Source organism: Buceros rhinoceros, unplaced genomic scaffold (assembly GCF_000710305.1).
Source record: "Buceros rhinoceros silvestris isolate BGI_N320 unplaced genomic scaffold, ASM71030v1 scaffold3347, whole genome shotgun sequence".
In the NCBI taxonomy this organism is placed as follows: domain Eukaryota; kingdom Metazoa; phylum Chordata; class Aves; order Bucerotiformes; family Bucerotidae; genus Buceros; species Buceros rhinoceros.
Genome location: NW_010422664.1, coordinates 63,462 through 78,350, shown reverse-complemented (window position 1 = coordinate 78,350; position 14,889 = coordinate 63,462). Strand labels below are relative to the sequence as shown.

At 37.3% G+C, this 14,889-nt stretch overlaps 1 protein-coding gene across 1 annotated transcript in view; it reads right to left on the bottom strand.

The window, feature by feature from the left end:
- DOCK3 (dedicator of cytokinesis 3) overlaps nt 1-14,889 on the bottom strand; it is a gene marked incomplete at its 5' end in the record, with an annotated part of 177,954 nt that overhangs the window by 117,428 nt on the left and 45,637 nt on the right. The window contains 2 exons of the mRNA XM_010140114.1: nt 6,199-6,283; nt 14,117-14,265. Coding sequence (XP_010138416.1) covers nt 6,199-6,283; nt 14,117-14,265 — 234 coding nt within the window. The remainder of the gene's footprint in view (nt 1-6,198; nt 6,284-14,116; nt 14,266-14,889) is intronic.

Here is a 14,889-nt window from a genome sequence, read left to right as displayed (position 1 = left end):
CTGAACAGCGAGACAGACCGAAGTCAGGAGAGCACTCCAGCAGCATGGATGTTGAACAATTTACTATTTCTGTTAGAAATGTAGACAGCAGATTGAGAGTAACATTTATTCCTTTTTACTCAGCATTCAGAAAACTACAGCTGAAACTCTGCACCCCATTCTGCAAAGGAACACCAAAGCAGCTGGGAGCTGGAGCATGTACTGTATGAGAAGAGATGAAAGGAATGCAGCTTTTTGAGTCTGGAGACTCAAGGTTTGGAGGTGACCTGATAGCCTTCCAGTCATCAAGACGACACAGCCAGGCTCTTTACAGAGTGCCCAGCAGGAGGATATACATCATAAACTACAACAAGGGATATCCCACCTTTCCAACAAGGGAAAAAAATATTCCCATCAAGGGAGTCAAGCATTAGAGCAGGAACCCAATCTTTTTCCTTGAAGAATTTCAAGATCCAACTGGACAAAGCTCTGAGCAGCTTGGTCTGAATTCAGTATTGACCTTACATTGAGTAGGAGGTTTGACTACATCTCCCCTGAGGCCCCTTCCAACCTGAAAAGCTCTGCAAGGTGATATACAAATAGGACTGTAAAGAAATTATCCATATTCCTTCAAAAAAAAAAAAAAATCAGTTTTACTTTTGTTTCCCCCCCTCTCAAAAGACAGTTGCCTGTTAAGGATGTGCAAACTTTTACAGGTAAGATGATCCATTTCAGGGTATCCTTCTTCATCAAAGTGCTTTCTGATGCTTAAACTGAATCCTTGTCATTGTAACCTAGGACTGATTCTTGTCTTATCTATCATTAGCATGAAAAAATTAATTAAATTCAGCTTGTGATACCATTACAGTGCTCAAATCCTCTCCTACAAAACCACTTAAGCTTGTAGCATCCCAACCCATACTTCAGAAGCAACAAGTGACTGAAGAAGTTAAAATCTTGCATTTACAATTCTCATCTGTATTGAACACTTTTCAGACAATTTCTTCCATTTCTGTATATTATTTGAAATTCTGATCCTTTCGTCCCATGTACTACTGCTTCCAGCTTTGTGGTGTTTACATAATTATAAGCATACTCCCTATCATCACCTAGTCCCTGATGAAGCATGAATACTACAAAATGGAGGATTGACCACAAGAAATTAAGCTGATTCATCCTGATTTAACGTCTTTCTATTTAACTAAATTACTGACAATCATTCTTCACCATTTTTTTTTTTGAGCATGGGTTTTCTAATTAGCTTTGTGTTTACTTTAAAGTAATTTCAAGTAGAACTAACAACCTCAGGAGAATTTCAATTAAAAAAACCAATTTAAATCTTCATGAAAATCTAAATATGGCATCAGTTGCTTTTCATCTGTCCGCTAGACTCATGTTCTGGAAGTAAATCAGAACTTTTAGAAATTGCTTGAGCTGAACAAGTTCACAGTCTCTTCTACTCACCTTGTTGCAAATAATAGGGTTGGGGTTTTTTTAAAGATGTAAGGTATATCTTCCCTTTTGTTGGCATTCTCAAACCTTACACATCTTCCCAATGATTATCCCTAATGTGTCTGATATGCCTTCTCTAGCAACCCAAATAAACGCGTACAGTTCTAAATCCCCTGGAAATGATAGCTACTTTATAAACCTCTCCCCGTATCCACATGCAACTCCTTTCACTTTTCCACAGGTATTGTTAGAGATTTGACAGTTTACCACCCTCACCAGAGCTTGAGGGGGGCTGAAAAGGACATTAGATAACACATTGCTTTCTTGCATCATGTGCCGATTTTCCCCCAGATTAAAAACTTTCCTTATATAAATAAACTGGTAGTAATTGGGAAACTAACCAGTTTATTTATATAAAACTGTTTCTTGACAGAATTGACAATATATGCCTGTTATATCTTAATTTGTGCATTGACTTTCTCATTTTTCTATTTACCTGTCTGTCTATTCTACGGTACATATCTATACTTCTACTCTTCTATACTTCCTCTTGGTAATCTTGATTTCCCTTTCACTCTAGTGACTGAAGGCAATGAAGTTGCCTTCAACCAACTTGGCCTCTTACACTACACTTGGTTTGTATTTCATTCACTGAAGGAGCTATCAATTCTCCTTACCTCTTCTTTCCCCATCAGACTTGCTTCTCACGATAACTTACCTACCAATATTAGTTTTTATTACTGTTCTTCCTCCTTCCTTTCCTAAGGCTGCCTGATAAGTGAATCCCATCTTTACCAAGTCCATCTCAAACAAACTGCTTTCTATCTTCATGTTCTTAGCTGACTCCTTACTAGGACTTAGAATCAAATGTACACAAATATCTGCCCTCTGACAATCTGCTTTGTTAAAAAAACAAAGGGGAAAAAAAAAAATCACAAAGAGATTCCATGAGCTTCCTGCACAGTTTGTGTCCAAGTGATTTCCTTTTCTAGCAGAGTTCTGGGCAATCTAAGTTTCTATTTTCAAGTTTTATAACAACTCATTCTTATCAATCTCATGTCTATCCGAATAAAGAATAAGCAACTATGAGTTGACAGCAGCATGAAATTTGATTATCAATTAGGGACTCTGGGAAACTCATGGTATTTTTTTCAGAAAGTTGAAAGAAATGGCTAAGATCTAGCAGTAACAGAGCCAATAGCTGTGCCTTTTGTGTACCTCTTAAATTAATCCTGAATACACATACACAAATCAATAAATTTATAGAAAAGCGAAACATATTTAATGACCGGGTCTAAATATCTCTGATTTTTGCAAATTTTTGTCTTGCAATCCCTTTCACTAGAAACTGTTATCCAAGTATTTCAGATGTTCTGCTGGACTTGTGTTGCTAAATGACAGCTTCAATCTATTGGCAACTCCAGCACCGAGCAGAATTCTGACAGCATATTTTCCCCCCAAAGTACTGTAAATTTTAAAGAAGTGTTTCATCACATTGGTTAAAATCACCAACATAGTCGTAAGGAAAGGACAATTTGGTTTCCTTCAGTAGTAAAGCAACCATTTCTGACAAATGCTGCCCATCCTGAAGCCATAGGCCTCGGATTCATGAGCAACCTGGAGAAACAAGGATGGGCAAGGTCTTGAAGCACAAGAGTTCTGACAGAGAGATGAATATAGCATCACACAGTAGTCAAAAAAATACCTAGCAATGAAAAATGAGAGGTAAAAAAGACGCTCAAATTTTTAAATTTAGAATTTACCAGGAAAAGTAATGCTAAGCCTAATGATTGTATAAAATGGCTGAATTTGTTGTCACAGATAGCAAAGCCTAATGTGTTTCCTAACCCATTGTCCTGCTAATACAAGAATGTTTTCTATGGTACATTTAACATTCTACAACCCTGCAAATATGAGAAAGTAATTGGGCTCTCACAACTACTCCCACAAAATTATTTTACAACATAAAACCTCACTGCTCATTTGAGAGCCCATTAAGCATTTTGCAAGGAGTAAGTAGGATTCTCTCCCTAGATTTTTTTTGTTAAACAATAAACCCTCCCAAAAAAACTATAGTAAAAAACCCCTAAAACAAGAAGAAACCACCAACACTCCTCTCCTTCAATTTCTGTCAAACTTAAGTTAAAAAAAGCTATGGATTTTCAGCTGGTTTTGTTCCTGAAATTGTCTTCTGACCCTGAACTAGATGTGATTAGACAGCTCTGTCGTCTTGAATCTACAGACTAAAGCAACAATATAATGTGAACTGACCAATGGTTACGTCCAGATACCAGCACAGATCTGAGCAGCAAACTGTGCTGTGGAGATATTCTTCAGGACTGAGATGGGTGACATAATCAGACTACTCTGACAATTAAATATTAGCTAATGGCTGCACTACAAGCATTCAGAGTAAAAAATTCTTCAGAACAAAACCCAGGGTAATAAAGCAATCCTGTTAGCAACTTACCCTGCATTCTCTGAGTCATTACTGATTGACTTTTGTACTGAGTTATTTCCATACTCTGTTTGAAGGAAGACTGCTGTAATCGCAGGAAACCCTCCTTGAACTATGGCACATCAGGAACAAACATTAAAAATTAGTAGAGTACTGTACTTCAGTATTTCCTCTGTATCAATTTTTATGTCCTTCCACGAGACCCACTGTTATATGGTGCAAATAATCCAAACCAGCAACAGCGTACAGCCTGCTTACAGAACACGCCCTTATTTTAGGGAGAAGTACATTTTGGTATCAAAAAAACCCATCTACACACAGACCTATCACTCCCTAATCTTAGAAAGCTGGAAGCCAAAAACATTTTAAAACAGGAAATTAAAAGCTTACTAGAAGTGACTGAAACTTTAACAATATTTATGTAGGAAACCCACTGTTTCTTTGGAAGATAAGCCAAGAAGTTGTATAAAGTAATTGCTGGTGTGTGTGTGTGCTTTTTTGTTTTGGTTTAAATAAAGTAGCATCTCAGGAAAGGTCTTAATTTACTCTCCACTGAACATTACATGCTGTTTTCCCCTTTATGGTCACATCATGATCCAAAACAAAGTTAACCGTATCACACAGTCCTGGTCACAAAGGAGAATCCAAACACAGTTAAACTGTGAAATGCACTAGTGGCTTTACTTTCACTAATGGCACAACTCACATTTCTCAAACAGCTTTAACTTCGCTCTGTACCAATATGACTATATTTGTGACTAGTACCGATACAAGTTGGGACTCACTGCAGTGAAGGAATTGTACTGCTTTTCCTGGAAATCCTAACGTTCTTATTCAAATGCACCGCATCATGCTTTCTAGAGACTTTGCCCTGCACAGAGGTGGCCTTTACATTCGAGGAGTAGTTTAGCTTAAAATAACTTATTCATTGGTCTCCCCTTTTCCACAAACTCAAAAATCTCTGAAACAGGACAAAGATGTTTATTATCTGTTGCAACTCCTAGAAGCAGACTTTTCACTTTACTCTTCAACTGCATCTGCAGACTCCCCTGAAAGAATCAAATAGTGGCTCTCGGGGAATTCCTGGGCTCACACAAACTGTCAACAGACTCCAGGCTCAAGAAGCTTTAATTAATGAATGAAGCAGGCTGCTTAACACTAGACCCTACAACAGGAAACAATTCTATTTCTCCCAACAAGCTACTAATTGTAGCTGGAAGTAGTGATCAAGTAACGTCAGTCTGTTCTTCATTATGCATCACTGAAATTTGCCAGAACGTGTGCCTGGCTCATGGTGCTTTCAAATGAATAGACCTCTGCAAGATACCAAGGACAGTTAATCTCTGGAGCTTCCAAGATTTTGTATTACTTCCCGTCTGACAGAATTCAACAGTATAGTTGCAAAAGCAGTAGCAAACTGCAGATTATATTACATAATCTCTGCAGAATACATGCACGAACCAGAAAACCTGAACCTATAAAGAAAAACTGAAAGACATGGGACTCTTCAGCCTAAGGAAGAGAAGTCTGAATGGGACAAGTCTCCCAGTACCTAAGGGGTGATGCAAACAGGCAGCAGTAATCTGTTTCTCTGTGGACAGTCACAGCAGGAAGATGTGAAGCCTAACCTGCAGTGAGAAATCCCTGTGTCTAAGGCCACCATTAATAAAGCTCCCAAACTGCAAGAACAGTGAACTAAGCAAAAAGATCGCCTGGTGGATGTGGAGTCTTAACCACTAAACATTTTTAGAAACAGAAAAGAAATTGCCATAAATGACAGAGAGAGCTGACACTAAGCAGGAGAATGGACTGGATGACCTCTGAAGATCTTCCAACCCTATTTTTCTTGAATCCTATCAATAAAAGAAAAAAGATTATTGCTACTTCATTTCATGTCAGTATATTGATTTTAGCAACCAAGACCAAATTTTAAAAGGATTCCCATTAGCTGTGTACGACGGATCTGGTTTTTAGAGCTTCTTTTCTGCTTCTGAAACAGTATTTAAAACCAAGAAAATTGTAGCAACAACATTCAAAGTTACCTTCTCCAGGCTTCATACTGTGTTACTTTGTAAACAGAAGTTAAAATGTATACAAGCATGCCATTTCTGAAAGAAAGTTGGTTCCTTTGTACTAAACTCGGGGTACTAGAGACACTGGCTATGCTGGTGGTTAGGGTGCCAATGAAAAAGACATTCAGCTTACACCACCATTCTAATCAAGAAAATAGGTAACAGTAAAGAATAAAAACTTTTCCCCTTCTTTCCCTCCCAAAGGAACGCTCACAGGAATCCCCACAGCTTTCTTACCATTTTATAAAGATCTGAAACGCTGATCTGATCTGAATCCACAACCTCAAAGTCCTTCCGAGGAACTAGATCCAGGCCCAAATGTCTGCAAAAGACAAGGAAGAAACAATGGTGAGTGTAACATATTAGAGTGTGCACTATTACCTACTACATGTGCTTACTCAAGGGCAAGGGCACGGGCACAAGAAATACTCAAGTCTTTTTGCAGTTGTTAATCATGCAGCAGACAACCCTTCTAAATGAAATTAAATGCAAATACCGAACAAAGCCACTATGAACTTGTTACTTCTTGTACAGTGACTTGAGCGGAGCTATAGCAATTGATGCTTGTGGAAGCTTTTGGCCAATATGTTGGTGACGGATCCAGAAAAAGTTAATTTCATACACAGAAATGTAGTAGGCAAATCGAGATCGTACTCTGGTTTCTGCTGCAGTATTTGAGTAGGTTCCTTCACTACATAATGAAGAAGTTCCATTAGTTACAGTGCTCAAATGTGCCAATAGATACCACGCCTTGGGAATCTGCTTTGAAATTCCAGTGTTCATGCAACTAAACTCCTAACTTTATCACTGTGTGAACAGAGTATTTTTTAATAATAAACAATAACTGCAATATCAACAAGAATTTTAATCTGCATTCGTTAACACATACGTACAACCCCTCCCGTTAAATACTCTGAACTTCAATATTGTTTTGGCTCAAAGCAAATATATGAACTGTTAATGAAAAGTATAGCAGTGCAAAGAGGATGGCTAGGTAAGAAATTCCGTAGTAAAGGCGACAATTCAGCTGCATGTGAGCAGTAGAGAGAAGAAGGTATTTTGCATCCAAACAAATAAATAAACAACTATTTAAAAATTAATCAATCATTGAAGACTACAGACCAAGGCAACCTAAAAAGTATCAAACCCCAGCTTTTGCTCTGTACATCTTCAGGTTCTGAGACAAAGATTTCTGAACATTACAGTAAAAAGCTATTCTAAATACATGCATTATAAGCAAAACTAAAGAAAGACTTCTACCTTACATAATTTTGACACAGTATTTACAGATATTTTGAAATTCTTAATAGTCTTAAAGAAAAAAATTCAGAAGAGATGCCCTCATGGACTATCTTTGCATTCTCTGTCACTAAGTATAAAAGAAAAGCAAAAGTCGATTTAATTTCGTAATCAGAGAGTGAAACATTCTGCACAGGCTTGTTCCTGATGGCAAATGAAAAATTTTATCTGAAAAAACCTCTCAGGTACTGCAAAATAATTGTATAGTGCAATAAACAGAAACCTCCAGGCAATACAGTGTCTCTTTCTGAGCAATTAATTTGAAACAATAGCACGTGGTTGTATGAAGCCCAGTTATCTGTGCTGATCACTGTACTCTTCATCACTTCCCCTAAGTTTCACAACTCCGTAACTCTTTCTGAAACTTTGCTTAGTCTGCTTTTCCTTCTTTAATTACAGCCCTAAACCATCACACTCAAAACCACAGCTCAGCCCCTGGTCCACTTGCTAACAAACAACTGTTAGGCACTACTATAACTGCCATTAAAATATTGTACTGACAAACTGGAATTTTCACATTTTCAGTTCTTTGCCAAAATCAATTTTATTTTCAATGGAAAAAGGAACAAATTTCCTTCTTCAATGCATTTTCATGCCAAATGCTACTTTCTAAACTCTAAGGCTAATTTGTGAAAGTGATGGTTATACACCTTTGGCACACTTAATTTTCATTAAACCTATCAAACATAAGTTATCCGTGGCCCAAGACCAGTATCTGAAAACTGCAGGTGCGAAATGAAAAGTACTGCATTGTCTTGCCAAAGGAAAAAGTCTAAAGTAAGGATGCACTAGGTAATGCTTACCTGCAGTTGCCATTTGAGCCTACTTATAATAGAAAAATCCAGAAATATAATAGAAAAAAATCGGTAAAAATAGTAACATGCAAACAGTCGAAGCCAAAGTTTTTTTAAAAAAGTGAATGCTCTTCATATTCATTGACAGAAGTTTTCCTGAATCTGAATACCTAAACCATCTCCAAAGTACCCTGTCGCTCACGAATACACACACCTCCCCTAATATACACTCATAAAGGAACTTCTACTTCTCCTCAACATACAGATAATAACAAATGACTTTGTAACTACATTATGAAAACCACTTGTAAGTGCATTTCAGTTCCAGAGCAGTTACAAAGCACTGCTGAGGTTTTACAGACAAAACTGCCAAAGCTAATCACGGGCTGATACTGTTCTGTTCTTCTAATTTCCACTCTCTGGGGAACTGAAGTCAACCAGCAGCTGGACTCATTACTCAGTATATGACAAAGGTATTATCTTCCACTAAATATGATGTTCAACACCCCTCCAACAGCATCCCTGTGAAACTTGTCTGATACCCTACTCTTAGTGAAACGGATTTCCAGCCCAGAAGATTCTCATTCCCTAATCCTGCACAATACTCGCTCCCAGCAAATTAAAGTGTCTTTTGCTTTAGTACTGACCAGCTGTCATTTACTGTGCAGGTAGAAGTTCAGGTTCATGCATTTCAGTTGTATCAATTATTTTTTGTCCACGAAGAACTGACACCACCACACTTGAAATGGCAATGAGAGTCAATGGCCCACTTCCCCTATTATCAAATACTGTGGGAATGTGAGAGCACCAGCTGCTAATCAGGATTTCTCCAGAACATAGCACGCATAAAAATCAGATGATGCGCTGGTTGGCTTGTTCAACAGTTCCTCTCTCCACAATAATTTCTATTACAAGCAAAGTCATGTGCTTTTTTATTCCCCCTTAACACTGAACTGCCATTCAAAAATATTTCCCAAGTATACCCACAAAATATCCCCAAGCCTATCAATTATCTCTTGACAGCACAGGCCTGGGATGTGTTATCTCTGTGACATTTAGATATTTCTCCTCTTCTACAGAGAAGTCTTTAGAATTTTCCTTTAGGGGAAAAAATATTTAAAAAATCTACCACCCCAAATCTCTAGATAGGTTTTTCTCAAGTAATACGAAGACAAGCCAACGGATAAAAATACTGGCATTTCTAACACTGAAAGGGATGAACGCACAATTGAACTGCAGGTTAACTGGGCTTCTAGAGAAAATCAACTTGTTTTAACAGTAATTTCAGAGAATGATCCTAATTTCTAATAGTTCATTTATTTATAATACAAATGCTACACCACTTAAATTCATCAAATCACAAGTCATAACAACTCTTCCTAGAAGAACCTTGCAGAAATATGTTGTTTGACTAAAAAAAAACCCAACTTTAAGATGCACATCCAGTCTTGGAGAACAGATTGGGAGATCTTATCACATCTCTAGAGAGTAAAAGCTCTCATCCGCTTTGCTCCAAAAACATGCACTTTACCTTGACTCTTCTCAGCTTTAATTCTGCAGCCCCCAATTTTCTTTGTATTCCTCTTCTCACTCTGTCAAAGCCTTAATACCATTCATATTTCTCGTACACAAATACAACTATAAAGGTGGTGAAGGGAAAGGAAATGATCCTGACAGCAATTCACATAAACTATGTGTGGACTTCATTTGAAGGAAATGTAATACAGAAATCCTTGGAAAATTAAATACCTGTGAAAAACCTGTTTGTGAGAATTAGACTGTGCTAATACAAGTGGATACTTTGCTTTGTTAGAAAGACGAATTAAATTATTCTTAATTCAGAATTAAGTCATTAATTAATTCTTAATTCAGAATTAATTTATTCTGTATACAAAGAAACTGCAGGGGCTGTAATCCATAAAGAAATTAGTAAAGCACTGATGTAATGCTACACAGGAAATTATTTCTTAAAATGAAGATGATGACAGAAAGGTAAGTAATCTTATTAAGGAATGGATTAAAGGGAACAGCAGCAAAAGCCACTGCTTTTGCTGCTTCTGAGCATGGAAGTAGCAGACTGCAGAGAGACGTTATTAAGGCTTTCCTCAAACACAAGACATCCAAGAGAGCTCCTTACAGTTTTAATCCCTATTCAATCATTATTCCGAGTATATTCCCAGACTGACTTCCGGATACTACGATCTCACATGTACATTTAACACACATCTCCAAATGCATTTTTGTCGCAACACTACCAAGCAGGAATTACTATTCCTGTTATGTCAAGAAAGATATGACTAAAGAGCAAGTCACTCAAAGTCCAAAAGCATTCCAAGTATGTGAGCACTGCAGTTTAGGCCTTTGTGAGTTTTAAGACTACGCTTACTTCACTGGATCATGGCACTCCCTCTGCAGCGATAGGCACCTTGGCAGTCAGCAGGTCCTAACGCTGCACCTGCCACTGCCTTGGGCTGCAATTCTGAGGTGAGAGAAAGACCGTGACTTTGAAAGTGTCTCATTTTACTTCTACAGTGGGAAGGATTTGTTTCTAACATTTTTCCCCTCCTTTTTTCTTTTTACACATTCATTTGTAACTTTTGACTACCTGTGGATCCTTCTGTGCAGAATTTATGGCAACTATCTGGAAGATTGCTTATAATGCAATGATTTTAATAACACCTTATGTGAAGAATAATAACTTTTGACTAAAAAAATAACATAAACCTAAAAACTCATCTTGTTTATGGCTTCTGTCTGTCCAAAATCTCAAAGGATTGGTGACTCTCTCTCCTCTACTCTGTTTCTGAGGCTACACATAGAGTATCTATCCCACATTTATTTATAGGGAAGCAAGTGTCTTCTGATTTTTAAGTTAAATTACTTTGTAGACATCTACATCTGCCTTTCTGGTAAATAAGGTATGCACACACTGCTGCAATTGATTTTTGGCAGTGGAGCAGAAGCAGAGGATTCACATTTCAAATAGAAGCTCTGTAAGGCAGATTCCTTCAACTGTTTTTCATGCAAAAGACTCTATAATGAAACAGAGTTTTGTTAGTAAAAAAGTTTAATATTGATTTCCTATTCTTAGCATTAGTAAAAAAAACCCTGAACAAGTATTTCCAGATTAAGTCTGGTTTACTTGCAACGTGATTTAAAATGAGATGAACTGTAGATTTCACCTTATAACATGATTTAAAATAAGATATTGAAATGCAGACTTCAGCTTTATAATGCTTGTTTCCTGCTCTACAACTTTCTTCCTTGTTACTTACAGACCATTGCACACTTCCAATAGCATTTCGGACTTCAATAGATCAATATTCTAATAAATTTTATCAGACTGAAACATTATAAAATACCACAAGTATTTCTGTATAAAACCTAGCAAGATATGCAGGAGCAGAGACAGTACATGAGTTGTCAGCTGTGTAAAGATACAGATAAGGATGCTTTAAAGTGGAAGTCTAAAACCACTGTGATGTTTATTGGAAGGTAGTAAATTCTGATCTTTGGAGCACTTGGGAAATACAAAGCCCTATTCGGCAGCAACACCAATACAAAACTAAGCTAACTGTAGGTACCTGGAAGAAGTAACGGCATCGTAAAAAAGATTCATGTGTATTTTTGTACTGGGGAGAAAGAATGTGTAAGCAACAGAAAATTAAATGGCTACAGTAAGTGAAAATCAGTATTGCACTGTAAGAGAGACTAGCAACAACACAAGAGGTTAGCAGCAATAATTGTAAAATAAATTATATTCCTACATTTTTAATAGACCAAACTACAGAGCAAAAATTCTATTTAGATTAAGCATACAAAAATAAGCAAAATAACTTCACTGTAGCAGTTCTGAAAACAGCGTAAATAACCTCTTTCACAAAAAGATCTGTAACCACTAATCCAAGGAGTGCATCTGCCCCTTGATTTCCACCAACTCCTACCAGAGCATGCAGGATGACTACCTGAATCACTGCCAGTATTCAGGATTCACTGTATTTAAGGGAAAATGATACCAGTTCAACAAACTGAAAACCAACAAACTGGTGGTGACTGGAAGTGGGAATTTCATGTTTGCATCCCCCCTTCCCAAATAGTACAATGCATTTACGATAAGGTCAGGGTAAAAGCAGCTTCACGCTACACAAGCATAACATGCTACAGATTAGAACTGTCAGATTGCCTGTTCCCTGAAAGCTACGAGGCCATGGAATGTCTCCTATCAGATTGTACTATCTTGAAAAAACACAAGCCTGCCCAAACTGCATGTACTTCAGCTTCTCGGTTAACATTAATGCACATTAGTAACAACATTTTTCATTTATTTCATTTTCAAATCTCCAGTATGACAGAATAAGCAATGAACATTATTACACTCTTTGAGAAAGGGCAGGACTATGTGAACATGTGTATGAAAATCATTAGTTTTTGAAACAAATTAAGACAGGTGGTCATGAGTTTCATGATGAAAATCAGGGAGGGAAGATACCAGAAAGTGACAGAACTCTTCCAGAAATTCTATGGAAAAGAGTGATGTTCCAGAAACACCTTCCAAACTCCTGGACATACATATTTAAATACTACATCACGAACAGATTTAATTAAATACCTTTTCAGACATATGCCTTTTTATGCAGTTCCTTTATTGATATCCTCTCCTGTTTAAGCAGGTGTCTCTGATATCATGTACCTTTTTCTCTAGGGAGATCAGTAGCTGGTCTTACTTAGTATGAAACATAAGAATTTTTTTTTCTAGACAAGAAAGCTGAGTTGATGAATTTAACCATGAACTTACTCGTATTGACTGATTTCACTGATGCTTCTCCATAATTGTCATGCATTAGATTTACCTTTATAGTTTTAATGTACCTTGTATTTAATGATTTTACATTTAAAAGTAAATAAAAGATGTCTATAGCCACTCCACCTGTCCTCTTCATTGCTGCATTGCTGTCTACTTTCCTCATCTTTTTCTTTCCTCACATTTTTGCAGCTTCCTGTTGCTAATTTCATCCACACACTCTTTGAGCAAAAACATCTAAGCATAATGTTCAAGAATTGTCTCTTGGTTCTCATTTACTCTGCTGGGAATGATAATGGAAAATATCTGTAACTCTGCACTGCAGAACAATGACTTGATGCAATCTACTAGTCTATGTCCTTCAGAGCTTGTTTTCAACAAGAGCGCCATGGAATGCAGCATGGGGGAGGCTAAATCTTCATGAATGCATTCAAATATGTCTCTCAGAGGGAGTCCTGAAGTAGGTGACTAAGGAAGGGAGTCGTAACAAAGACATGTTAGTGAGTAACGCTTGATATTTTTCCTTAGTTGTCAACTGACAGAATTCCTCCCCACCCCCTCCACGTTAAGTAGCACTATCCTCCTCCTGGTTGCAAAGCAGTCACTATATTCCTGAGGAGGGCGGTATCCTCTTTGAAAAGGCCATGTATGTGTCATGCAAAACTTACCTGTCTGATACACTATCTCAGAACAAAACCGGTTCTGGTGAAGAGCTAGTGCTTGTGTAGTGGCACTTCATTACTATTTCAGCTTCTATCAGAATTGCAGTCATCTTTGGCTCTAAAACAAACTCCATAAATTCACTGTGGAACTGACCAAGGGGAGCCTAAGCCTCTGAGAAATGTCATTATATCACAGGACTAAACATGACAGCCTCAGCTCCAATGTCACTGCTGTCAGTGAGATTCTCTACTTACTGCACTAACCATTAAAACGCTTCTTCAACTGAAAAAATCTGGGTTTATTATCTGTGAATGTATCCTCCCAGTCCTAATATTCACTACACCGATGCAAAGCAGAGTAACCTAATCCTTTTTAAAGTGCCTTAGAAAAGGCCTATTAATACACAAACAGCTCATTTTATAGTAACAGTAGAACTGTGCAATAAACTCACTGCGAAAGTTGTATTTGATTTCCAGATCATCAAATGCTCTACCTGTGTACAAATACTACTGGAAGGAAAAGTTGTTGGAATTTTTTAAAATAAAAGCTATTTCAAAATAATGAGAACAAACAGTACCCAGTTGGTACCTGTACTTACTCATTGCCCCAGTCCAGCCTCACTGTGAGGTGCCTCTTGACCTCTCGCACCTGATCCTGTGTCAAGTGACCTGACAGCAGCTGTCTACGTAGGTCAATGAGCTCATTCATCACATGCCGCAGTTTGTAGAAAAGATCTACCTTATGTTTCTGTAAAGGCATATTTTTGGGAGAAGAGGGGAAGAGAGTGAGGAAGGAAAAAAGAAAGAAACAGGGTGGGGAGAAAAGGAGGGAGAGATTAATAAGTTTGGAAGGAGAAAGGGTGTGAGAAAGAAAAAGAGAGAGAGAGATATTAATGTCACCAAATTTTCAATTAATTACCCTAGAGGAACATTAATCCAATTTGTACAAGTTTTAAAATACTTATATCAAGAACTAGTGTTAACTGATGCTATTTAAATGGAATAATTTTTATTTCTAAACTGTAGGCTCGATCTGCTAAGGGGTCCATTTTCTGATGGAGCTTAATGCTACAGGTAAGAGTCTTCATGATGTGCAGCAGGGATCACTTATTCCGATCATATAATAAACGTTAAGCTTTAGATTTAAAGTAATGGAGAGATGAAAAAGCTTCTGTCAGCAGCTAACTTAACAGCTCTGAACAGTCACCACAACAGAAAAACATTTTTAATATTTTTTATATTCCAATTACTAAAATTTACCCAGTTATCTGCGTTAGGTGGGGGTTATGAGTATTCATTATCTGCACTTTAAAAGGAGCTAAACCAATTAATGAGGTAAATAATTGCATCATATTTTGCAAATAATGCAAAT